The sequence below is a fragment of the Hemicordylus capensis genome, chromosome 2 (genome assembly GCF_027244095.1).
Source record: "Hemicordylus capensis ecotype Gifberg chromosome 2, rHemCap1.1.pri, whole genome shotgun sequence".
In the NCBI taxonomy this organism is placed as follows: Eukaryota; Metazoa; Chordata; class Lepidosauria; order Squamata; family Cordylidae; genus Hemicordylus; species Hemicordylus capensis.
In genome coordinates this window covers 289,938,637-289,966,425 of record NC_069658.1, presented here as the reverse complement: position 1 = coordinate 289,966,425, position 27,789 = coordinate 289,938,637, and the positions used below count along the sequence as shown (strand labels likewise).

Below are 27,789 nucleotides of genomic sequence, written 5' to 3'. Positions count from 1 at the left end.
CTGTCCAAACATCTGACACCCATCTTTCAGATAACTTCACCATAATATCAGCTGAAAAATACAAGTCAAGCTCGTTAATCTTTTAATCTTTCAAAAACTATTTAGCAGTGGATGTAGCCAGACCAAAAAATGCTGGAAAACTACACATTTCAGTATGCTGGGGCTCATGAAATACCCAAATACTATGTGGAGGTGTACTTGGAAAACTAAACAGAAGTGCCTGTCTAATTCTCTACTATGCATTCTAGCATCACTATTACATAAGTTTTAAAAATAAATGGAGAATTTGACTTTTCCCAGATACTCTGTAAATAATTAAAGGATATGCACAGTAAACTGTGTCACTGCTTGGAATATATTCTAGACTTTCAGAAAGACAGTTAAAATGAGAGAAAGAGAGCAAGAAACTCCCAGTGGGGCTTAATACTAAGGATTTCACACTGATTCAAAGACAAATTCACCATTAATAGCCATATTATTAAGACATCACATTTAACTCATTTATCACAAGAAGCAAAATAAGAGCAAATGAATACAATCCTAGCTCATAAGCTTCAGCTCAGTATCCACAAGCCCTGATTCTCTGTACATAGTGCCAATCTGAATATGTGTACAGTGACTTATATTATATTTTTTAAAATTATTTTTTTAACCTGTAGCCCCTTTGGGGGGCTTCCTAAAGGCTGTGAGGGGGTCTGCAAAGATTCCCCCTCCCCCCACTGGCCTCTAGGGCCTCACAGGGACCATTTGAGCATGTGCGGTGGCCATTTTTAAAAATAATTGTTTTTTTTAAAAATGGCCGCTGAAAACAAGATGGCCACCACATATGCTCAAATGGCCTCTGCGAGTCCTGGCGTGGCCTAGGGCCTCACAGAGGCCATTTGAGCATGCATAGTTTTTTTTTAATTTTCAAAAATGGCACCCCCCCCCTTCAAGTGGCGCCCAGGGCACGTGCCCTGCCTGCCCTACCCTAGATACGCCCCTGCTGGGAGTCTATTGAGGCCAGGAGAGTGCTGGTTTAGACCATCTCTGTTGAAACAAACAAGGCCAGTGTTCTCCTGACCTCTTTGCAGCAGCAACCGTGACAGGTGGGTTGGCAGGTTTAATGACACTTCTCCTACAGGGCCCTCTGCTACTTCTGGGGACAGCACTGAAAGTTTTCTTCTCCCTTTTTATTGGTGTTCCTAATCAGAGGATCAAAATAACTGGAAAACATCCACAGTGCACTAAAATAATTTGTGGAGGTAACATGGAAGAGATGCAGAATAGAAAGCGCAAAATCTGCATAGTATACATGCATGGAATGAATCTTGTCTCATAGTGTAGGTATCAATGCTTCAGTGAGGAGAAATGTAATTTCACACACAGGAACATCTCATAGATAGAAACATGGAAATAAATTATTTATTTACAGTATTCATAAATTTGTGGTAGCAGCCATATAATTTTAGAAGGGTTAGGAAGACAATGATTGATGCCATTGATATTAAGCGTAATAAAATTACAAATATTATTCATAGTTATAATCAGTTTTCTAGTATTGTGAATAGTGGCTGACATCTCAATCCCAACTAACAAAATGTGTGCACTTGAAGGTGCTGGTTTGGCACAATAGAAGCCCTTGCACAATTACACACTTCCCCCTGACACTGACATTGTTGCTCAAGAACCAACAGATCAGGAGAAGGGCTCTGCAAGATCAGAAGCACATCACTGAGAGTCAGTAGCCCTGTGCAGGTGTGTTTTATAGCTGCTTCCCTCTTAAACACAAAGCAATCTTATGTTTGTTTCGCTAAACAGAAACAACTCCATTTTTTTCTCCTCTGCTTTTCCCTTCTTTTCCTTTCTGACTCCACCTCACATACTCTTTAGAGCAGGGGTGGGGAACCTTGGCCCTCCAGCTGTTTTTGAACTACAACTCCCATCATCCCCATCTGGGGATGGTGGGAGTTGTAGTTCAAAAACAGCTGGAGGGCCAAGGTTCCCCACCCCTGCTTTAGAGGATACCCACAGGGACACACTTCTAAATAACAAAACATAAAAGCTTGCTAGATAGAATACAACAAGGTGTTCTGGAGAACACTGCTGAACACGCTTACAGGGCTGGAAAGGTGTCAACTGTCAAAGTCCCGTCTCCTATCTGTTACTCACCCTCGTGAACCCCCTTGCCACACGTAAAAGTCATCTGAAAAGACTAATGCTGTTAGCGTGATTGTGCCCGTTTTCTGTGATCAGAAGAGTGTGCCCATTTCTGTGATTGGGAGACTAAGAGGTGGGACCGGGCTTTTAAGCCGGCCCTCCCGCCCCATCGGCAAGCGGTCTGGGCCATGAAAGATCAGCTCGCCCAGGCACCGCAGCCTTTTCGGCCTCCAGTAAGCGGCCCAGGCAGTAGGGAAGTGCCCGCGGGTCGGCCGGCCAGCTGTATGCGGCTTCTGCCAGGCCTTCTAAGGCCCCACGTAAGGCGCCACGGCCTTTTCGGTCTCTGGTAAGCAGCCCAGGCAGTGGGGAGGCGCCCGCGAGCTGGCTGGCCGCCCGCGGCTTCTGCAGGGGCTTCTAAGGCCCCACTTCTTGGTGCAGCCAGGTGCCGCAGCCGGTCTTTTTGGGCTGCACGCGGCCGCGGCTGCAGAGGAACTGCAGCTGGGCCTTTTAAGGGCCCCGCTTTGGTGTGGCCATGAGCGGTGTCTCTCGAGATGCGGGGGAACTGCAGCTGGGCCTTTTAAGGCTCTTTCTAAGGCCCTTCTGGGCCCCGCTTTAGGACCGCGGCTCGGCCTATTGGGCAGGGGCTATACAGCCTTTGCTGGGCCCCTCTACAGCCCTGTAGCAGCAGCCCACCCGATACTGACCAGCCCAGCTCACCAGCACTTGGCCCACCACAATGACCAGCACACAGAGGACAGCACACAGAGGAGGAGGACCCCTCCTGGAACATCACTAGGCCGGGCATCTGCCTGGTCTCAGGTTTGGCGGTGGCAGGGGGCGCTTATTCTGCAGGGGGTCGGTCGGTCGTCGGGCATCTCCTTCATTCGTGAGCTACTACTCCTTCTCTCCCCACAGTGGGTGGCTAATACGCGTGTGCACTAAGGGTTCTGGGCCAATCAGCAACTGGGGTCACATTAACCCATCTCCGCCACAGGATAGTGCATAGATTATTGCCACGGCCCCCAAGAAAGCAGCTGCCAAAACAAGGGGGAAGCTGGTTCGGTCCCCCAGGCGGCCCCCTGCCCCATCGGAGTCATCCTCCGCAGACGAGAGGGATACTGAGCTCGGGGCTATTAGAGCGCTCATTGCACGTTTGGAGGCCACGGAGAAGCAGCGGAAGGCACCCAAGGGCAATGGGGCCATGGGTGGCTCAGGCGGGGCCCCTACCACTGACCATAGGCTGTCTAGGGCCGCAAAGAAGGCAAAGCTAATGCAAGGTTTTGCTGACCGTCTAGCAGCGCTGGAGGCCACAGCATCAGGATCACCTAACACGGGGGGCGACGGAGAACAGCACCTGGAATCCAGAACGGGCAGTGGCAGAGAAGAACTGAGCAATGGCGGATCTGCTGCAGGTGAGTCCCCCCAGGGAGTATGGCCGTGGGGCTTACCCTACGGCCCTCCTTTCAACCCAATGGGGTGGTACCCAGGGCCCTTGAACTGGGCGTCTCCACATGCCACATGTAATCAGGTGTGGCAAGGCGGGTCAGGACCTGCGGAGGAAGACTCCCCCCTAAACAGCCAGCACAAGCAAGCTCCTCCAGCAGTGCAGATGGGGCACCCATACCTCTGGGCGATCACTTGTTACGTGAGCGCATCTGGAAAGGGGAATTCTTCGACGTTTTCCAGCTGCTTTTTAAGGACCCTGAGCCCTTAGACAAGGAGGGGGTGCAGGATAGAGAAAAAGAGAGAGCTAGGAGGAGGCCTATTGAACACAATTGGACAAACTGGGTGGTCGGGTTCACTATCTACATGGGAGTAGTCACTCAGAAGTACCCGGAGAAGGGCCCTGCGCTCATCAAATACTTCGATATTATCCACAGGGCATTCCTGGACTTTGAGGGGAACTTTGCGTGGAACGCATGGGAATGCTACAACCGAGTGTTCAGGGAAAGGGCTTCGAGCCATCCGGGTATTACCTGGGAAAAACAACATCAGGAGCTCTGGCTCCAGATCATGACCTCCGCAAGGCCCATGACAGGCGAAAGGGTCGAGAGCGGCCACCTAATATCTAAAGAACCAGCGGTGTCTACAGCTTCGGCTGGTGGCTCCCAGGGGGTTCAAAGTCCCCTGGTCTGCTGGGATTTCAATAGGAGCGGGAAGTGCGCACGCTCTCCCTGCAAATATCGGAACGAGTGCAGTTTTTGCGGGGGCTGGCACACGGGCCTCCACTGCCCTTGTGCAAAAAGCTTTCAAGGGGGGAGCGGGCAGCACTGCTATGGTGGGGGAAAGGGTCCCACTGCTGGCGCAGGTGGCAGTGTGGGAAAAGGGCCCCAGCCCAATTAAGGTTCACGTGCTGAGGGGAGATGCTGCGCGATTAACCTGACAGAGTGCGCACAGAATTTTTATTAGCTGGTTTTTCGTTTGGTTTTAGGATACCCTGAAAGTTTCCACATAGCTATAGTTTTGCATACAATTTGAGGTCAGTAGTAGGGCTGGAGCATGTAGTAGCTAAAAAGATAGACAAGAAGGTATCGCTGGGTCGGGTGCTCGGGCCGTTCAGCGAGCCTCCCCTACCAGCATTGAGGGTTTCTCCTTTGGGGGTCGTGCCCAAAAAAGCGCCTGGTGAATACAAGCTCATTCACCACCTGTCATATCCCAAGGGCAGCATACCAGCTGAGCTTTGCTCGGTTCGGTATACCTCCTTTGATGAGGCGGTGGATATGGTGCGGGCAGACACTGATCATTGTACTTTGCTGCTCCACACGTTTATGGAGGTTTGCAGGGAGCTAGGGGTTCCGTTAGCCAGAGACAAAACTGAGGGGCCATCCACTAGGCTACTTTTCTTGGGTATAGAGCTCGACACGCAGGGACAGCTCTCACACCTTCCAGCTGGCAAGCTTCATACACTGAGGGAACTGCTTGGGAACTGTGTCCGGGCCAAAAAAGTTACCCTCAGACAATTGCAGTCACTGGTGTGGCATCTTAACTTCGCCTGCCAGGCAGTAGCACCAGGCTGCCCCTTCCTCAGGTGCCTCTGCGATGCCACGATGGGGTGCGGGCAACCGCACTTTCGGATCAGGGTGACTACAGAGATGAGGGAGGACATGAAGCTCTGGCAGAGCTTCCTGAGCCACTTTAACGGGGTGTCCTTTTGGCGGGCCGTGCAACTTCTAGAAGCTGAGTTACAGGTGCAGTCGGATGCAGCTGGAGGGTTAGGTTTTGGCCTCTACCTGAGGGGACGGTGGTGTGCAGAGTGCTGGCCACAGGACTGGGCAGACAGGGGCGTCACAAGGGATCTCACCTTCCTTGAGTTGTTCCCCATAGTGGTGGCTGCCCATATCTGGGCTGACTGGTTCAGTAACTCGGTTGTGTGCTTCTGGTGTGACAACCTTGCAACGGTGCAGGTGATCAACAGTCAGACGTCCAAGTGGGTTATGGCCTTAATACGGGCCCTGGTGCTGACCTACTTGCATCACAACACACTGTTTACTGTCCAACACGTCCCTGGGATGCAGAATGAAGTGGCAGATGCCCTGTCTCATTTTCAGATGCAGTGTTTTCGTCAACTGGCCCCAGAAGCGGTCACATGCCCAGAATGGATGCCCGAGGGACTATGGAGCCTTGGAGCCTAGTGGCCTCCCTTGCGACCAAGGCCTTGATTGCACCTAGGAACTGGGCAGCCTACGGCAGGAGGGTTAGGAAGTTCCAGCGGTTTAGGGCACGGGTAGGGATCAGACACGAATGGCCTCCGCCACCAGAACATCTCATGCAATATTTGGTGCAGCTCCACGCAGGCAGATTAGCGGTGAGCACCATGGCAGGTCATCTGGCAGCGCTGGCCTTCTATGGGAAGGCTAGGGGGCTGCCAGATCACACAGCCGATTTCCGGGTATGGCGCATGTTGGAGGGCTGGGCCAGGGAAACACCGGCCCAGGCCGACCAGCATCTACCCCAGAGGTGCTAATGGCTGCATCACAGCGCCTGAGGGGGATCTGCTCTTTATCACATGAGGAGGCCCTGTTCTGAATAGCGGCCCTTGTGGCTTTCTTTGGAGCATTCAGAATAGGTGAGTTATTACCAAGAGGAGTGCGCAGTTTGGCAGGGTGGGTGCTGCAGAGCCGAGACCTAACCCTTGGGCCCTCGTCAGCAGAGCTTTGGCTCCGCTTCTCCAAAACACACCAGAAGGGTAAAGGCCAGGTCATCACCCTCAACAGGGCAGCCAACCAACACCTGTGTCTGGTTCAGGCCCTTGCAGCATACCTGGCCGTCAGGAGGGAGGCAGAGGGCTGCCTCTTCGTCCACGCAAACGGAAGGCACCTTTCACAGTACCAATTCTGGGTGGTGCTGAGGAGGGCTTTCGAGGTGGCGGGGGTGTCCACCTGGCATCTGTCCCCCCATTCCTTCAGAACTGGGGCAGCCTCTGAGGTGGTGCACCTGGCATTTTTGGACGGGGCAAACCAAACCTTGGGCTGATGGTGGTCAGGGGTCTATCGCAAGTATGTGCGATAGCTGGGGTGGCGCCCACCCACCCCCACCCCGGCTCCCTGCAGCACCCTTTACTAATGTTCTCTCTCTTGCGCAGAGGCGATGCCTCGGGCGGAATGGGCCAGAGTCCACGTTTTGGGCCACTCTTTCGTTTTCTGGGCGTTCGGATGGGCGCAGGGCACAGAACATGGAATGCTGTTGGGCCTGGGGCAATGGTCCTCTGTGGAGTGGCGAGGAAGGAGGGGCATGTGGAGGGCCCAATTTCTGCCAATGTTGCGTGCATTCCTCGAGGAGAATCCAGTGCCGGATATCCTGCTGCTGCATTTCGTGGGCAACAACCTAGTCAGCCAGCCGGGCTTCTCACTGTCTCAGCAGACCATGCAATACCTGGAGGAGGTGCTGACATGGTGCCCAGATATCATTATACTCTGGTCTGACATCACGCAGCAGAGGGTATGGAGGGGGGCACAAAAACAGAATAAGATCGATAGGGCTAGGCGGGGGAAGGGGTCAACGCAGCAATGGCGCATTTTCTGGCCACCAAGGGCGACGGCTGCATACCGCACGATGACATACTTTTCTCGCAGCCTGCGCTCTTTAGGGGTGATGGAGTACACCTTTCACCCGAGAGGATGAGGCTACTCATTGATGACTGGAGGCTGGGATTGGCAATGGTGTTAAGGGGACTGTGTGGAGCAGAGCGTTAAGCTAGCCTAACGCCCACAGTGGCAGGTACAGTGCGGCGGAAAGGTGCGGCACCTGAGGTAAGCGTTTGGCTTCAACTAGGAGGCGCTGATCCCCTGAGGCTTGACAGATCGGGGATGCAGCTCAACTCCTACCCCACTGGTGGTGGCATCCTTCCATATGGCTGGACAGCATTGGAGGGGTGGCACTGGCAGCAGGGACCTGACATTAGGTTGGCTGAGAAGGGCATTCCCGCCTCATGGCGGTCGAATCGCCTCAAGCCAGGGTGCCAGCACCCTAGGTTTTCGAGTTAGGCGGCCACGCGCGTGGCTGACCTGCGAATGTCCACACTGTTGGGTGGTTGAGTGCCAATCCCAGCTGAATGCCTAACAACTCCACTGCAATTGGATTGTTAATAAAAGTGGCCAGTTTCACCAAAAGTATACGCGTCTGTGTCTCCTTGGGTCTGGGTGCAATGTGCTCTTGCAAAGTCAGCTATTCAGCACCTTCCAGTCACTGAGGAACCATCAACAGACATATCTGCAGTCTATCCTGTTCTATAGCAGACCAGCTTGGACTTGGACATGCAGTCTCGGTCTTTCACGAAGCAAAATATGCTAAAATGCAACAAATCCTTTTTGTTATTTATTATTTTGGAAATATTATTTTACAAAACACTTGGAACTACATCTTGGTGAATTCCATGCATGTGTGGCATTTTTAAGTGTCTTTGGCAAAAGATTTAGCGATATTGGACCATGTGGTATCTTGATAGTGTCAGCACTTAATGCCCAAGGATCAATCAATGGTGGTTAGCATTATAATTGTAATGTGAGAGTACATAGGTTGACATTCTGACTAAATTACTCAGTGGAATTCCTACTGAAATTAAGTAGCCCTTTAGAGTAATTTTTCAGTAGTACTATTGAATAACATAGACTGGATGTCAGCTACAGACTTGTGTAGTATGCAACACCTGAGCTTTCAAAATTTCCTGAAGTCTATTTATTGTTGACTGCATCAAAAGAAAAGAGAAAGAACCAAACATTTGCTTTCTGGATCTCTTAAACTGAAACGGTTTAAAACCTCCTTTTTGTGAGGGCTACATGTCAGTCTGTCTGAGATTTGCATCTTTTAGTTATCTGCTTTATGATGCCTTGGTTATTTTATTGTAATCAGGTTACCTGTGCCAGGTATCTTCCTTCATGCTAGCTGGAAATTGTGACCCTGCCAGTTACAAATCCCAAATAAGGCACGGTACGTATACTAGAGGATAATGGGCAGTCCAGGATCAGAGTAGTTATGAATTTTCTTCAGTGGCATGTGATCAAGCAATTGAACAAACGTGAAAGAAAGCTACAAAAATGGCTTGATTGGATTAACACAAAATTGACCTGTGGTTAATCTATGGATTTTGTCATTCCCACAATATGAGTCGGCTTCAATAACAAGACCATGTGAAGAGATGGTAGGTATGACTGCAGAGGTATATTTGTGACAAGACTGGGGAGCCAGTACGGTGTGGTGGCTAGAGTGCTGGACCGGGGAGACCCGAGTTCAAATCCCCATTCACCCATGATACTTGCTGGGTGACTCTGGGCCAGTCACTTCTCTCTCAGCTTAACCTACTTCACAGGGTTGTTGTGAGGAGAAACTTAAGTATGTAGTACACTGCTCTGGGCTCCTTGGAGGAAGAGTGGGATATAAAATGTAATAGATAAATAAATAGATAAATATGATCTCTCCCAGAGACCAGCCTGGCTGCCACATTCTGGACCAGCTGTAGTTTCCGGACTACATACAAGGGCAGCCCCCACACAGAGCGCAATGCAGTAATCCAGTCTGGAGGTTACCAGCAGATGTACCACTGTGTTGAGGTTGTCTATCTCAAGAAACGGATGCAGCTGGCATATTAGCCGAAGCTGATAGAAGGCACTTCTGGCCACTGCCTCAACCTGGGACGCCAGGGAGAGACTTGGATCCAAAAGCACCCCTAGACTGTGTACCTGTTCCTTCTGGGGAAGTCTGACCCCATCCAGAACAGGCAGATCAAAATAGTCTCTCGAGTTTTGACCCCGCACAATGAGTACCTCCGTCTTATCTGGATTCAGTCTCAGTTTGTTATCCCTCATCCAGCCGATTACTGCCTCCAGACAGGCATTTAGAGAGGTTATGCCCTCTCCCGATGATGCCAACATGGAGAAATAGATTTGGGTGTCATCAGCATACTGATAGCACCCAGCACCAAATCTCCTGATGATCTCTCCCAGCGGTTTCATGTAGATGTTAAACAACATTGGAGACAATATGGAGCCCTGAGGGACACCATACAAAAGTTCAGATTTTTAAGAACAGTCTCCAAGAGACACCATCTGGAACCTGCCCGAGAGGTAGGAGCGGAACCACTGCAGAGCAGTGCCTCCCACCCCCAACCCCCTCAGACGCTCCAGAAGGATACTATGGCTAATAGTATCGAAAGCCACCGAGAGGTCCAGAAGGACCAACAGAGTCACACTTCCTCTGTCAATTCCCAGTTGGAGATCATCCATCAGGCCGATCAAGGCAGTCTCCACCACATAGCCAGTCCGGAAGCCAGTTTGAAATGGGTCTAGATTATCCGTTTCCTCCAAGACGGTAGGCCACCACCCTCTCAATTACCTTGCCCAGCCATGGAATGTTGGAGACAGGCCTGTAGTTACTCAGCTCTGTGGGATCCAGGGTAGGCTTCTTCAGAAGCGGTCTAATAATTGCCTCCTTAAGACTAGGAGACATCCTACCTTCCCTCAGAGTAGCATTTATAATCTCTACCAGGCCTTCTACAACAACCCCCCTGCCAGATAATATAAACCATGTCAGGCAAGGATCAAGAGAACAAGTGGTGGGCCGCACCATTCCAATCAGCTTGTCCACATCCTCAGGAGTCACAAACTGGAACTTATCCAACCTAACCACATAAGAGGAGTCACTGGAGACCTCCACATCAGACACTGAAGTAATTGTGGAGATGGAATCTAAGTCGGCCCGAATACAAGTGATTTTGTCCACAAAGAATTCATTAAACACATCACAGCAGGTGGTAGATGGTTCCAAATTCTGATTCAAGGGAAGAGGGGCACATACTAGCCCTCTCACAACCCTGGACAACTCTGCCGGACGTGAACTTGCGGATGCAATACAGGCAGAAAAGAATTGCTTCTTTGCCGCACGTATCACCTGAGCATAGGTCTTCAAATGAGCTCTATGTTGCAATCTGTCGGATTCAAGCCGAGTCCTTCTCTACCTGCGCCCCAGTTGTCTACCTCACAACTTCAGCCTCTGTAATTCTTCTGTATACCAAGGGGCCAGTTTTGAAGTGGGTTGGAGAGGACGCTTAGGAGCGATCATGTCTACCGCCCCAGTGAGTTTGCTGATCCAATTGTCCACCAGGGCATCAACAGGATCACCGACAGAGCCAACACTAAATCCCTCCAAGGCTTCCTGAAATTCTATAGGATCCAATAACCTTCTCGGGCTGACCATCCTAATAGGTCCCTCGCCCCTGAGAAGGTGGGGTGTGACTGTGAGTCCAACCTTAACCAGATGGTGGTCCGTCCATGACAATGGGGAAATCACAGGATTCCCCACCCACGGAACACCACCCTGATCAGAGTGAAAGAACAAATCAAGCGTGTGACCTGCAACGTGTGTCGGTCCCGAGACCACCTGAGATAGGCCCATAGTCGCCATGGCCGCTATGAACTCCTGAGACAAATCGGTCCCAAAGTGAACACTGAAGTCCCCCAGCACCACAAGCCTGGGAGACTCCAACACCAAACCCGAGACCAAGTCCGTCAGCTCAGTTAGGGACTCTGTTGAGCAGTGGGGCAATTGGTACACCAACAGAAGACCCAGTCTATCCCTGGTCCCCAAACTTAAGTACACACATTCGATATGGTCAGACACTCTAACAGGGATCACAGTAAGGGAGATATTATTCTTATAGACCACAGCCACTCCACCTCCCCACTCACAGTCCCTCACCCACTCCTCAACAGAGTACCCTGGAGGGAGAAGTTGGGACCACACTGGGCCCCCAGCCTCCCCCAACCAGGTCTCTGTAATACATACCAGGCCGGCACCTTCATCCAGAATCAAATCATGGATGGCTTCTGATTTGTTCCATACCAACCTGGCATTACAGAGGAGCAAGGTGAGGTTCCAAGGATGGTCGGCACTGCTCCCCAAGGTCAAAGAGCTGGCAGGACAACCGGAAGGGGAAACAGCGATTAGATTTCTATGTCCCCTTCCCCTGTAACGACCCATTGACCTGCCAACATTACTTCTTCGGTTTCCCACCACCACGGGGATGGCTGCCCCACTGTCAGTGGACACGCCCCCTGTCTCCCCATCTCCAGGCAAGCCCAGACACATTCTAAAAAATCCTCAACAAGGACTAATTAAAACAAAAGCCCCATTATTAAATGCCCACCACATAAAATATACCTGGGCCAAGAGGCCTGGCCCTCGCCCTCGCTGTCCCCCGAAGCTGTACGCCTTAACAACTCCCTTCGGGGTCGCCCTTTCGGTGGTGACCCCACCACCACAGGCAGCGTTCCTATATATCCCCCCACTCCTGCAGGCAGATGTTCCAACACAGCAGCAGCAGCAGCAGCAGCAGCAGCAGCAGGAGGAACAGCAACAAGCAGACAGCCCACACCAGTCTCTCACCCTGAGGGCTGTCTAGGAAGCAGGTGATCTCTCCCAATGCTGCAGGGCTTCTGGCCTGTGCCCGCTTTTGTGAATCACAAAAAACCATTTGTGAATGGGTTTCGTCCAGAGGCCCCCAAGATGATGCAATATTATAGACTGAGAGACTGAAGGCCAAATTAGCTGTGATGTCATCGTGCATTGGGCGGATTATTTTCCTATGGCAGTTTGCTCCAGATCAGGGCTGTGGTGTGAAGATATTGGTATCCAGTTATTTATTTCCGTGCCATTTTCCTGCTGAAAACCACCACCACCACCCCTCCCCCAGAGTGGCTACTTAACTACAAATATGCCATTTCTTGCAATGGGACCTTTAGGTTCAATATCTGCTTGGAGAGGGAGGATTATTTTCAGCAGGAAACTAGTGGAGAAGGAAAGAGTTAAACACCCCCTACCTCCATGCCATGATTCCTGGTCCAGAAAGGTCCGCGGTGTGGCTGCTATTTTTAAGCGAAAATAAGTCCGCGACTAGATGATGATGCATTTAACATTGTGTCTCGTTTGACCCTGAGAGGCTTTCCTATGGCCACCATGGGACTTGGGAGTCTACAGCTCACATTCTTGGGCATTATGCTTCACCAGTTTCCCCCGCATTCTCTTCAGAGGCTTGTTCATACAGTCCTGAAAGCTCTGGAGCTCAGTGAGAAAAGCCTGGGAGGCAGGTCCTCTTTGGGATGACCTGCCCTCCGTAACAATGAATTGTACTTGGCTGAGGTAAATTCTCTTCAGTGTAGGCACACAGGAAGGGATCACCCTGGGATGAAATCCTCCTCCCAAACATTTCCTCATTATGTCATTGCTGTGACTGTTGCTGTGTTCCTGGAAAAGCCACGTGCAGTGCCTCCCCCCAATAATCTTAGAATCTGCAAGATGACATTTACTACGGTTCTTTTCCCCCTTCCAAGTGAGGTCCGCCTCTGGTCAGCCAATAAAAATATATAGATATTAACATGTACATTTTAGTTGCATGCACATCCTTTGCAGTACATTTTCATAAAAATGATTGCTGCAAAGCCACAATAAGTGGGTGTCCTGCTCTTGTTCCAGAACTTGTTCCACAATCTGCAGGAACTTAGCTTGCCTTTGTGATGGCTTTATTGTTTCTTCCCCTAATCACATGGAGGTACTAGTGGACCCAGGGCTTGCTTCTTGAGGAGCAAATTAGAATTGTTGCCACAAAGTGCTTCCCACACATCTCTGCACATAATATCAAGGCCTTTGCCCTTTGCAGGGCTGCACGAACCTTGCCATACTGATCCATTCAACTGCAATATTCAGGCATGATTACTGTAGTGCATTTTGTCCATAAAAATGCTTTGAAGATTACTTGCAAGCTTCAGCTAGTGAAGAATAAAGTTGCATATATTTTGATTGGCATGGGCAGGTGAACCCATCAAGTCTATTTTGTCATCTGCACCGGCTACCTGATTTGAGGTCCTGGGTTTAAGCCTTAAAACGCTATACAGCCCAGGACCTAAATCTCCAAGTGTCCTGTCCCTACATCAGCTGGGGTAACAATTGTGATTGAGTCAGCAGGCCCTATTCCAACAAAATTTAAATGGTAGCATTGGATTAAGATGGCAAGATCTCTGTTGCCCTCTGGAATGCCCTGCGAGAGAAGGCTAGGGAGCATCTCTACCAAGCTTTTGCAGAGTTTTCAAAACATTTCTATTTTACTTAGCATATGCTTGATTCAGAATGTTGATCAGTTAATTGTTAGCTTTTTAAACTTTACTATGCTGTTTTATTTCTGTATTGCTGGTTTTCTTTTTGAGCCTTTGGGGAAAGTGGTTTATAAAGATCGTATACACAAACCAAACATGACCAAGTGTTTAAAATTCAGCTAGTGGAATTCAGCCCACCCAAGTCCTCATTTTCTATGACACTGAAGTACTTAGCTGTATTTCATCAAGCCTGTGGATCTGTTTAGTGGCCATTGTGCAAGCAGAGGCATGTTTATTGCAGCTAAGTGGTAGCCTCCATTTGGCAAGAGGGGCAGGGCCACTCCCTTCTGTGGTACTTGCAATGTCTACTCTTCTCCCTTTGCAAGGGAACAACTCTTCACCAAAAAGTGGTCCACAGGATGAAGTCTGAGTGGTCATCCCTGCCATACAGGGAGCAGAGAGGGCAAAGTGGCATCAGTGGCTAGTGCTGGAGCTGGTTCCCAGACCCAGCACAAGGTGTTGATAAGAAATTCCTTTCTACTAACACCCCATCCAATCAGCAGCTCTCTCATAGGAACATTATAGCAAGCTGCCTTCTACCAAGTCAGACCATTGGTCCATCTAGCTCAGCAATGTCTACACAGACTGCTTGTAACTGCAAGGTTGCAGGCAGGAGTCTCTCTCAGCCCTATCTTGGAGATGACAGGGAGGGAACTTGGAACCTTCTGCACACAACTATTCAGGTTCAGTTCCCAGAGCAGCCACCTCCCCCGAGGGGAATTTCTTCCAGGGCTCACACATGTAGTATCCCATTCAAATGCAAAGCAGAGTGGACTCTGCTTAGCAAAAGGGCCATTCATGCCAGGGTCTTAATGCTACTGAGCTCAGTGCTGTAAGTCCGCTTCCATTCAAGAATGTTGCTTTAATTTGGATCAGGATGGCCCTCTATTTCTTTACAGCACCAGTTTCTGGATCCGTTCAATAATAAGTATTTTATTATTATAATGAATACATTACTCATGTTCCACAGGAAAAGAATTTTATTAAGTATTTTTAAACAACTACTTAACATTGAATCTGATAAAAATATTTACAATATCCCCACCTTCAAGAAGGCTCCAAAAATATAAACACTCTACCTCTCCCTAGAGGAAGAACAAAACATTCTCCTCATTAAAAAGAAAACCAGGAATACATTCATTTTTCCCACTTTCTTTGTACTCAAGTAGTTTTTACAAATAATAGACTTCTGAAACGTTTTATTTTACATATCCATATAATATATATTTATATGTACACATTTATATTTATAACAGATTTTACAAATAAAGGCAACAACTGTGTACAAAATATCTTTTTAATCAACAATAAAATAAATGGTCAAACACGATCTGCAATCAAGCATAGTGCATTCTAGCAGTTGGTGCAAGAGTGTAAGGAGAGTTCATAGGACTGCGGCTCTATGACTGTCTCAGAACTACTATGGTGACATCACCATATGACATGATGATGATTTTATTTTTTTAAAAGCCAAATCAGATGGGAGTATATATCTGTGCAGAATGTATTCCAACTGGGGGCAGATATTCAGGCTCCACCAGATAATGGCTTCTCATGCTTCTTGGTTTGCACAACTGTGAAGAAAGGAAGCGGCCAGGAAAAGCTGGTCACCTCCTTCCACTGGAGACTCTCGCAGTGAATGTGATAATCCAGTTGTGCAAACTGCACAACTCATGCTTGCCCCAATCTGCGTGGACCAGCCAGAGACAACCATGGGCTGTAGTCCTTCTCTGCAGGAATGCCAAGCACCAAAACAGCACACTGGGCAAGAAACCTGCTTTTCCTTCACTGACTATGTCTATTGCTCACTCACTTCTGCGATCCTGAATCTACCTTCAAGGACCAGTCTTACTACGAGGCAATGTAAAGAAGTTCTTCCAGGCGGCAGTTGCCGGAGGGAAGCCCCCCTATCCCCGTTTTCCTACCTCCCAAATTCCATTGCTTTGAATGGTTAAAAATGAGCTCTAATCCAAACCAGGAATAAAGTTAGAAGTGCTATTTTTGCTTTTGGGCTTCAATGCCCTATCTCCTCAGCACCAGGAGAACCCTGGAGAGCGTGAATTAAGGACTGATCTGGGATGGCTGGGCAGGCCCTCCAGACATTTATGGGCCCCAGGCAGCTCCCTAGGTGCTGACACTGGCATGGTGAGAGATGTCTGGGTAAGGCCTTCATCTCGACAACTGTAACATTCCTTACTGCTGTTCATTTAGACAGCAGTTTACATTGGTATTTGGGGGGGAAAGGTACACACCCAGCTATGGACACAAAAGTCCCTTGCATAAGAGCCAGCTTTGGTTTTCTTCAAATACTGTGCTAGAGAGGGCTAATTCAGAATTGACGTCAGAGAATGTAACTGCAGATATCCCTGCAGAGAGAGATTTAATTCAGAGAGTGAAACTGTTGGTGGCAGGGCCACTGTCTTATAAATGGACCAGTCTGATGCCATTTTTTGTTAGTCAGAGCTGGATCATGCCCTAATCTGTCTCTTTAGCCATTCTGCTTTCCTACAAACTAGTCCCAGAGATTCCTGACCAGCAGCTGTGAGACACGAGGTCTAGTGCGAGAACCAGGGAAACACAAGACATGTCCCCCTCCCATTCAACACTCCCTATCTAGCAGCTCAGGTTACACAGAACTGCACTTTAATAAATTCATTCATTCATTTGTATACTCTACAAAATGTCCAGGCAGCATTTAAAATAAAATAAAAAATATATTCAGCAGAAATATGATGAGAAACCAGTCTCAAAATCTCCCTGAATCACTTACTGTGCTCTACCAGCCAGTGACCACTACTAGCAAGATTAATTCCAATGCTTCAACTGCGCTGTGTGTGTGTGTGTGTGTGTGTGTGTGTGTGTGTGTGTGTGTGTGTGTGTGTAGAGAGAGCCTGAATAATGGCAGCAAACGCTCTGTTGGGGGAAGTCACTGTGTTGTTCTCCAGCTCTTGGCTCTAGGCCATAACTTTGAAATATCCTCATGAGAACCAAGTTTTGATATTCACAGACCCTAAATCCTCCAAATGTTTTAGGTTATTTTCACAGCTTTACAATATAATCCTAATCAACTAGGTCAGGTGTTGCTCTGTACGCAGCAAGAGGTAAGAAGCGCATCAACACATTTTTCTGAATTTTTTTTTTAAACCACTCTCTGCTCTGGATAATTAACCTGGATGCATCTCTGAGGTCCTTCTTAATATCCTAGCAGTCAAAGCAAAAAAGAAGTTAGTTTTCCTACATGGAAATGACCATTGTTCTCCCCAACCCTTTCCTTAGTTCAGCTAGTTGGGGGGGGGGGACCTGAAATACACTCAAACTCAACCTCCTCCAATGAAAGATCCCAAGAGAAATTTACACCAGGTTTACTCTTTGGTTTCCAAATTCAAAGGAGACATCTGCTTCAAAGCTTGAAGAAGAGCAGTAGAGTCCATGGGAGAATGGGATGGTACTGGAGAAGAGAGGCGCTGCGGCCTCAATAAAGGAGAAGAGATTTTATCTGGGCTCATCAACCCCGAAAGTGCTGCACTGGAAGCTGGGAGGCTTGGATACAAAACAGGCACGGACGCTGGATACCAACACTTCTCCAACATAGGTAAGTAAGCTGTTGCCGATGGCGGAATCAAATAGAAAGGCAGGCACAGAGGAGGCTGGTGAGGATGTGGGCCCAAGAAACTGCTTGAAGAGCCAAGCATGTCACTGCTAAAATGGCCTTCATCCTCAGACATTTCCATCCTGGTCCTTTTGGCTGGTGGGTCCTCATTCTCTTGTTTGATAGAATTGATTCTTTCTTGGACAGCATATTTAAGTTCAGTGTCCTTTTTAAAATACTGAGGGTCAGATTTTGAATCACTTTTTTCCAGTTCTCCCCCATATCCACTGTCCGTGTCTGTGTCACTACCACTCTGCTCTCCACTAGAGTGGGCGAAAGTCCTCTGAATCACAGGCACACAATTTTTCCCATGTGCCTCAGCAACTTTGGTCAAAGAGCCAGACTTTTCTTTCAAGTCTGTAAGTTTAGGGGCAGCATCTCCAGGCTTCCTGCTGGCCCCATTCTGAAGAATCTCTGAAGCCATTCTGTGTAGGTGGCTGATGAGCTGAGAAGATTTCAGTTCCTTGCTGTTTTCATGCTTTGCCACATACTGCAACACTTCTTTGGCACACATCTGGAAACCAGATCGAAACATCTCCTGGCTAGATTCAAAACTTCTTGGTGGCAGCTCATCTGGGAAAACATCAACAGAAACTATATTAAACTATATTAAATAAAAGCTCAACATGCCATAAAGGTTAACAGTAGTTATAACCACATAGATCTAAAATTTTGTAAAATCATTGTGTTTGCTATGGAACCAATACCTGAGAAACAAGTTTTACTCTGGGTACACTGTGAACTCCTGAAATTCTGACTTCACTAAAATCAACAGGGAAAACCCTTCACTGTGCCGGAATTTCACCTCTATTCTAACAGGAGCCTTTAAATCTAACAAAGAAGAGTAATAAAAAAACAGGCTCTTTGTTTGCTGATGCAGTCTGACGGTGTGGAGAGCGTGAGATGAAAATAAAGATAGAACATAATAAATATATTGTTGGGACATTTCTGAGATCCCATTTTAGGGTTTGGTCACATGCTTTGGCTTCAGTGAAAGTTACACCAGCTGAAGTGCCCTTTAAGACCACAGCCCTCATACCACTCCAGAACCCACTGTGATTAACAGCATGATCCTAATCATGTTTACTGAGAAGTAAGTCCCATAGAGTTCAATAGAATTTAATCCCTAGTAAGCGTGTTTAGGATTGCAGTCTAAATAATCCTAACTGCAAATAAACTGATCTAAGGGCCAGATTACACATGCTACAGCTGCAGAAAAATTCACTACATGGACCTGCCCCATCACATGGCACATCTCCATGCCACTGACGAGTGTTCCTAGTGATGGCTGGCAAGAGCCTCTCCGCATTAGTGGTAATTCACTTTGTAAATCATTCTAGACATTACAACCACAGTCTGGGCCACTTGTCCCATGGAGCTGCTTTGCAGAAGGATTACAACCGAAATTAGAGGGACTAGGCAAAGGAATAGGCAGGGTCTGGTGTAGCAGCAGTGAACATGGAAGAGTTCAATGTAGTACAGGAACCCAGAAGAGGTGAAGAGTATGCTGAAAAAGCAGGTCCTGTGCAGGGCTTGGAAGGAGAAGGAAGTATCTTGATAGTGAGAGGAGTGGAGTGGAGTCTATTCCAGGCTTCTAGGCTGCTGAAACACCATGTTGGGAAAAGGCATCCCTGCCAAAAGTCCTCCTCTTGACCCGAAGGTGATATAGACGCTGGCAGTCCAACCTTTTAAAACCCGATCAAATTTCAAATAAGAGCTAGTTTTGAATGAAAGGGATCCAGATGAAAGGGCAAGGGCCAGCTTTTATATACCCCCTATGAAACTGGGGTAAGCAAGGTTCTCTCACCCTGCCGTAGTTCAATTAAAACCAATAGGAATACTCTAGCATGTATGATTATCAGAAGACAATTTAGCAGAAGCTAGCCATTGTAATTGAAATGGCCACGGCAGTCACTTTCAGGATAACAGCATGACTGAAGTACTTACCCGCATGTAAGCCTTTCTGAAGAGCAATGATCTGCTGCTGTTGTTGTTCAATGAGACTGGTTAGTGCTTTCACATGCTTCAAGGTAAGTTCAAGAACGACTGCCTTCTCCAAGTGCCCCAACGTCTGAGGGTGAGGGGGAAAAATTGATTGGGTTAGTCAGCTGCAGTTCAGGGAGCCTGAATGCGAGATTGGTAATGGCAAAGAATATTCAGCGGGGTGGGGAGCTATGAATATGGATGGGAACAGGGCTGAAAACGACATCCACATCCACTGCTTTTCTCTTGATTGAGAGGCCTTTAAATGCATCTGTTATGCACACTCAAAAACAAAGTCTTTACGAAGGAAGTTGGTAGAGAAGGCTAGTTACACTGTATGGATATTTCCGGCAAAATGAATGGAGGGGAGAGGGGTGATGGGGAAAGAGGAATGTTTTACTGCCTCTGCTGGCATCCTGATTTTAAAACAGGGGACTGCAACAGAAGGTTTTCCTAGACAGTGACACAAGCGGGGAACCCAAAGCACGGAATCATTTGGCAAAAATGATTTCCCAAATAAAAAACAAATACTTCCAAATTCCTGCCCCTCACTTTTGAAAAGCAGATCACCGCATATGTGTATGTTGCAGTCCTTCAATATCTTGTCACGTGTAAACAACAACTACAAAATCTCACTTCCCCATTAGTTTAAATGTAGTAGTTTAGCGTGTAGTGGTTAGAGTGTTGGACTAGGACTGGGAAAACCTGAGTTCAAATCCCCATTCAGCCATGAAACTCACTAGGTGACTCTGGGTCAGTCACATAATCTCTCAGCCTAACCTACCTCACAAAGTTGTTGTGGGGATAAACATAACCATGTACTAGACTCCTTGGAAGAAGAGCAGGATATAAATGTAATCATACAATAAATGATTACATTTATATAATCCTTGAAAGATTAATTTATATAATCCTTGGCTGCTTGGAAGAAGAGCAGGATATAAATGTAATCATACAGTAAATAATTTTTTAAAAACTATCATCTGCTCCAATTAATACATAAATGAGGTTGAGAAATTTATCACCTTGGCAACAAAACCAAGGATCAGCAGGAGGCTCAGAGTAGCAATCCTACTCCAACAGCAACCCTCTCTATTTTGAGCTGTAGTGATCCTAGAAAGCCTCTAGGTGGCACCTTTACCTACACAAAAATCCATTAAACCAAAAAAAACTCCCCAAAAGGAAGAGAGTTTGGGCAGTGGCCAGATTTTCACTTACTGTAAGTTTGAGATGTTCTGGTAAAAGATCTTTCAGCTGGGCAATGCACTCATTAATCCTATCACGTCTTTTCTTCTCTATCAGTCTGTGGGGTAACTTGTATGTCTCCTGGAAGTCAAAAGGAGGAAAGAGAAATCACTAGGAAGCATTTTTCAAGAGGCTCTGTATTAAAAAGCTGAGTGGGTAGAAGGAGGGAATGTCTTCTTAAATCAGTAGCAAAATCCCCATGAGTACTATGGGGCCAGGGCTTTACCAAGTATGTATTATGTGCAGCAACTACTATTGGATTATTTTGTCAAGATATTTAGGCTATGAAAACAAATCATGTCTATTATTATAAGATAAGTTTCTTGTTTTTTAAAAAAATCTTGCAACAGTTCCCCACCCACCCACTCCAAAAGGTATCGAAAAGCAAAATACCAGAGGACTTTTTAAAATCCCAAACCATTTCATACACACACACAATAACTTCTGCATACTCAAACACCAAGTGTGCACCAATTTGCTTTAAAGTGGATGGAAATTTGTAAACAAAAATGCAAATATATCGATAAACCATAAGCCAACTGATTTACCTTACTGTCATCACCTCTTTTTAACCCTCTTCTGGGCTTGTACACTTGATACATATGAGCAAAATCCAACCTGTAGAGGACAAAAAAGGACCACTATATTATAATCTCTCAATTAGATAACTGTATTTCCCCGCTCCCCAAAAGCAACTAAAATAGTAGATGCCACCCAAGAGAAGCCCCTGAAGCTACTATCCAAGCCCAGACGGACCAGACAGGGCTGGAAAAAAAAATAATTTTTGAAGAGCTCTCCTTGGCATACTTTGGTAGCTTCTCTTACCCGGGCATTTCGTTGCTTTCTAGCGCAGGCAGCTTGCCCAGGCAGGGTGGAGGAGGCTGGGCACTGGGGATCCTTTCCATTTAACCTGGGCTTTAGGGGTTTTCCTTTTTCAACCCAAGAGCTCTCCTGGGGTAAGGCGGCTGGCTGGGTGGAAGGAACACTCCTTCCTCTCAACGAAGGCAGAGAAGCCAATAAAAGAACCGGGATGTCCCTCCAGCAGCAGCAGGAGCAGCAGCTGGGCACTGGAAGCGTCCCTGGCAAACAAGAGGCGGTCTCCTCCTGATGGCCAAGACAGAACTCGGTTAGTGGCGGCGGCTACTGCTGATGTCGCTGCTGCGGCTGCTCATGTCCTTCCGCTTTGCAGCACTCGGCGGCTGTACAGGGGCGAGCTGGTGCTGGGCGAGCTGAGGAGTAATTGGAAGGCTGCAGGCTGGGTTAAATGTGAGCGAGTGGGTGGACTGGAGCGACGTGTTCTACCCTGTGACTCCAGACACGTCTGGCTGCTACCGGAGGGAGGGACAGACCTGCCTCCCCCCCCATCACATGAGCCTCACGTGTTGGACAACGCTCCAGCCTCTCCCCACCCCGCCCCCGTCGCTCCTGGCCACACAAGCGGGCGAAGCTTAGCGAAGCAGCAGCAGCAGCAGAAGCCGCCGCCAGCGGCCGTTGCTGTCAAAACGTGACGGGGCGATCCCTCTCGGGCCAAAGCCCGGCTCTTCTGCTGCCGGCTCTGGTGCGTGCGTGTGTGCGTGCATGCAGCGAGCGTGCTTGCTTGCAGTTAGTGTGCTGCGCACATCACGGGGAGGAGAGAGGCCGCCAAGGGGATCCCTTCTCTTTGGGCGCGGAGGGGGCGCGGCGGTGGGACCTGACGCGGCTGCCTCAGTTCAACTGCGCCCCCCACCCCGCCGGAGAGGTGCCGGGCCGAAACCTGCCTGGGAGTTGTTGTACCCTGTGACGTTGAGCCAATCATCTGGCCCTTGATCCCAGACATGCCGTCGGATGATTGTGGTGCGGCCGGGGAAGGCACGTTTTCTCTGCTGCGCTGGGTTTATTCCAGGACGCAGTCCTGGCATGAAAAAGCTCTCGGGAAGGGGGGGGGGGGGTGAGGGGTGAGTCCCGCTGAGTTCTCCCGTCCCGCCGCCGCCGCCCCGTTCCACTGAGGGGTACAAGACAGAACTTCCCAAACTAAGGCACATTCTGGAGCTGCTGCGTATTAGAATCCGGTTCAGGAATAAGCTGCATTCTCGAAGGTGCCAACGCTTAAACTTGCTTGGAACGGCACTCTTGATGGAAGCTGCCACCCCCTCCCCCCCAACATCTTCAATTTGTAGGTAGAGCAGAGGATGCTATACACATTCTTAAGGTTGCTTCTTATATCCCAATATCTTATACTTTGATATTGCATTTTTAAAGGATAATATAATGTCATGACACATTAAATCTTGGGAATACAATTAAACAATTGCAAGTCGTGTTTTTTTTTTTAATGGGAAGAAGGTACTCCTCGTGGTTTCCTATGAGTTTTGTGATCTTCAGAGATAGCCACTATCTACTGAGATCCTAACTGGCCACATGGGGTTTATTTAGGTTTATTTAATGGCATCTGTAATGGTAGACTGCTAGACATTTTTGGACACACGAAGGAACAAAGATTCCACATTCTTTGCAAAATAATAGATACAATCTCTTAATGTACATTTTCCTCCAAATATAGTTAAAGGCTACAGTTCCAAATACTGTATATAAATGGGTAAGTCTCATTTAACTCAGTGGGCTCAGGCTGTGCTTCTGAGTAAACATGGATAGTATTGGGCTCTTAACATTTTTATAGACCACTTATTAGCCATCATGGTTCCCAAGGCAGCTTAGGATGAAACCAAAACTAATTCACAATTAAAACAAATCAAATCTGACAACAATAATGACATAGCCATTCCCAGCCAATAAAATAATTACACCATGAAAGTGAAACAGAAGTTGTTACCTGCAAAAAATTAGCAAGGTGCAAAATCAAAAGTAATTGAGATTCAAAAATATGCAAGAACGCCTCTTTTCTATACTAAGTGGGCAGAGAGGGAGCGAAGCTCAGTGGTGGAGCACATACCTTGCCTGCAGAAGATCCCAGCTTCATTTCCCAGCAACTAGGTAGGGCTGGGAAAGACCCTTATCTGAGACTCTTGGAGAGCTGCTGCCAGTCAGTGTAGACACTGACTAAGCTAGGGACCAATGACTCAGTATAACATAGCTTTGTATGAGATAATTATTTTGAACCTGGTACTATTAACACTGCCTTTAGTACTCGTGTCCTGGGAAACTAGTGATAAATCACAGTATTACTTTTTACTGATTGATTGATTGGTTTTATTTTATATCCTGCTCTTCCTCCAAGGAGCCCAGAGCGGTGTACGTGGTTATATTTACCCTCACAACAACCCTGAGGTGGGTTAGACCGAAAGATAAATGACTGCTGCAGAGTCATCTAATGAGTTTCGTGGCTGAGTGGGGATTTGAACTTGGGTCTCCACACTCCTAGTCCAGCACTTTAACCACTATACTATGCAGAAGAAGGCAGCTTCCTATGTAACCACCCGCAAGGAAGTGAACTGCATACCCAGCAGCCTGAATTCCTCAAGAGCCCAGCAGCTGCAGCACCCTCTGAATGATCTTTACATCCACTGAAGTCAGTGAGCTTAAGCCAGAGTTACTGCTGAAAGCAAAGATGGCAAAAAGCAGCTCAGTCATATTTATGTATTTATTTATTCGATTTATATACGGCCCTTCCAAAAATGGCTCAGGGCGGTTTACAACAAAATAAAACCAATTAAAACCAGTTAACAATTAAAATCAAAACTATAAAAACAGAATGAAACCAATTAAACATTCAAACAGGTTTTTTAAAACCCTGGAAAACCAGGGCGAACATTTAAAACAATTTACAACAATTAAAAAACCCAGGAAGGCCAGGCCAAACAGAGAGGTTTTAAGGGCTCTCCTGAAAGACAGTAATGAACTCCAGTTACGGATTTCTGCCGAGACTGAATGCCATAGCCCAGGGAAAGCTACAGAGAAGGCCCGGTGGTGTCACTGACTGTCAATCAGCAGCTGACTACAGTGTGGTAGCTGGACTAGGGGAAGAGAAGCCAGGGAACCACATAGGCTCTAGTTATTTATTAATGAGGGCTCACAAGGAAATCCCAGTGGAGGAAAGGGGGCAGGGCCAGGGGCATAGCTATAATTGAGTGAAAGGGTTCAAAGAACACGGCCCCCAGCTCCTGAGGGCCCTCCAGCTCCATCCCTCCCTATTTTCTTCATTGTCTCCCTCACTCTGGGGGCCGCCAGAGAGAGGGATGAACACGGCCTCCTCTCCCCTAGCTATCCCCCTGGGCAGGGCACAGAGGCATATCTAGGGGAAATAGTGCCTAGGGCAAGCACTGAAATTGTGCCCCCGTCCAAAACATCTGACACCCATCTTTCAGACAGCTTTACCATAATATCAGCTCAAAAATACAAGTCAAGCTCATTAATCTTTTAATATTTCAAAAACTATTTAGCAGTGGACATAGCCAGACCAAAACATGCTGGAAAACTACACATTTCAGTATGCTGGGGCTCATGAAATACCCAAATACTATGTGGAGGTGTACTTGGAAAACTAAACAGAAGTGCCTGTCTAATTCTCTACTATGCATTGTAGCATCACTATGACATAAGTTTTAAAAATAAATGGAGAATTTTGTCTTTCCCCAGATACTCTGAAAATAATTAAAGGATATTCAGAGTAAACTGTGTCACTGCTTGGAATATAGTCTAGTATTTCAGAAAGACAGTTAAAATGAGAGAAAGAGAGCAAGAAACTCCCAGTGGCCTTAATACTAAGGATTTCACACTGATTCAAAGACAAACTCACCATTAATAGCCATATTATTAAGACATCACATTTAACTCACTTATCACAAGAAGCAAAATAAGAGCAAATTAATACAATTCTAGCTCATAAGCTTCAGCTCAGTATTCACAAGCCCTGATTCTCTGTACATAGTGCCAAACTAAATATGTGTACAGTGACTTTATATATATATATATATATATATATATATATATATATATATATATATATATAATTACCTGTAGCCCCTTTGGGGGGCTTCCTAAAGGCTGTGGGGCGGTCTGCAAAGGTTCCCCCTCCTCCCTCTGGCCTCTAGGGCCTCGCAGGGACCATTTGAGCATGTGCGGTGGCCATTTTTAATTTTTTTAAAAAAAAATGGCCACTGAAAACAAAATGGCCACTGCGCATGCTCAAATGCCTCTGCAAGGCCTGGCATGGCCTAGGGCCTCACAGAGGCCATTTGAGCATGTGCGGTGGTCATTTTGTTTTCAGTGGCCATTTTTTAAAATTTAAAAAAATGGCGCCCCCCTTCAAGTGGAGCCTGGGGCACATGCCCTGCCTGCCTCACCCTAGATACGCCCCTGGCAGGGCAGAAAGAGGAAGGAGATTTTTATCTCTTTCTTTTTGCCTGCCCTTCAGAGATACCCATTCATTCTCTCTCTGACTTCCATGCATTTGTTTTCTCTCACACATGCACACAGAGCTGTTCTCCCCCCCCCCCCCCGCGCCCCGCTCTCTCCACTCAGACATGGATCCATCCCCCTCTTCCTTCTCCTCCTTCTCCTCAGTGACATGACTGGCATATTTCCCTCACGCCAAAATGGGGTCTGGATCTGTGCTTTTCAGTTAGCATCATCCTCCCCAACAGCACATACAAGTATATGCTGCAAACCCCAAGTTCTCCTCCTCCAGTGGCCCTGACCCAAGTTGTGCCTCCAGCTGCAAAAACAAAAGTTTGTGGGAGTTCTAATCCTGTCATCTTGTCTGGTTGTGCTTTTAGCTTCTTGCCGAAGGAACTAAGGACTCGCAAAGTAATCTATTTTAATTCCGGGGAAAATTGCTTTTATGTATAGGATCCCAGCTTTTATGTATTGCTTTTATGTATAGAGTTCCCAAGGAACTCTGCCTTCATCTTGCAGCTGATGCTGTGCAGAGCTTGCTTTAATTTGGAATGCACTTGGCTTTCATGTACCAAGCTCAGATTACTGCCATGGCCAATCATATTGCTTAGGAAACTTGATTGAAGAAATACATGTCTTGTTTCAGTCCATAAGGAGAAACAAAATTAAGGTTAGTCAATCAAGCTTCCAATCAGTCAGAAGGTAGACCAGCTTTAAAGTCTGTAGAATGTTGTTCAAAGTGAGAGGGTTCAGGGTTGGCAGGCCTGAATTAGGTTGGAGGTTCTGTAAAGGGGCAGGTAGTTGAGATAGTAGAAGAGTACCTTATTTAGTGTCACCTGTGGATTTAGCCTCTCTTGGGAAAGAGAAAGGTGGCCACAGCATATGAAAGTGTATCATAATTTCAACCAGCAAATCATTTTGCCTTTCATGGTCTATGGCAGCTTTTGCAACTGGGTTGAACAAGGTGATTCCTGGTCAGTAGATAGAAGGAATATTTACCAGATAAGATAACAGAACTTTAGCACAAAGCATTTGTCAAAGATTTCCCTGTCTCCTGAACAGGGCCAATCTGGCTGGCTGCCTGAGGTCAGCAAATACAGTGCTGAGGATAGACCAGTCAAAGGTGGCAGACTAATTTCAAAGGTCAAAGAACCACATGGGGAAGAAGTGGGGGGCTGCTTGAATTAGGTGCTTGGTTGCTGCTGAAGGTGTGTTAATCTCAAATGGACTTCTGTAGGAAACCTCTTGAAATGAACATAGTCTGCATTGCTGGTAGATCACAACCACACGCTCCAGTCTCTAAACATCTGTTAAGAGTTATCCAGTATACAATGGGATATAAGGTGAAACTACATTGGCAATTTACCACTGGCTTTCTACTGGACGCACTTCTATCGCTGTAGGATTCATGCCTAGCCAGAGATAGTTCAGTGTGAAATTAGTGCATGAAGATGTAACAGCTGTAGTTTGCAGATATTTACAAATTTACTGTTGTTTCCCTCACAGAATACTTGAAACCATCAGTGTGAATGATTCAGAAGCAGAGTGTACTTACTTCTGCCCTCCTGGTTAGAAATTGTTTGGTAGAGCATGCTTTGCTTCTCTCTCTGTGTGTGTGTATAAATTTTTTATTTATTTCTAGATATAGGGATAGATGAAACTAGAATTCTGCACAAAAATTGCTAATGGTACAGCTGGAAAACCTGACCTTTATTTCTATGTATGCAAATTAGGGGTGTTTGCTTAATATTGCCTAATGAGCATGCCGAATATGGTTACAAAATCTTGACTGGGGATATCTGC

At 47.2% G+C, this 27,789-nt stretch overlaps 1 protein-coding gene across 1 annotated transcript; it reads right to left on the bottom strand.

Annotated features, from left to right (window-relative positions):
• Positions 1-14,740: 14,740 nt before the first annotated feature.
• Positions 14,741-22,122, bottom strand: BHLHE40 (basic helix-loop-helix family member e40). The gene is made up of 5 exons (XM_053296721.1): positions 21,481-22,122; positions 21,204-21,273; positions 20,629-20,736; positions 19,375-19,498; positions 14,741-18,000 (listed from the first exon to the last, which is right to left on the bottom strand). The coding sequence occupies exons 1-5, from the start codon at positions 21,558-21,560 to the stop codon at positions 17,141-17,143; spliced, it is 1,242 nt and encodes a 413-aa protein (XP_053152696.1). The 5' UTR covers positions 21,561-22,122; the 3' UTR covers positions 14,741-17,140.
• Positions 22,123-27,789: the final 5,667 nt, after the last annotated feature.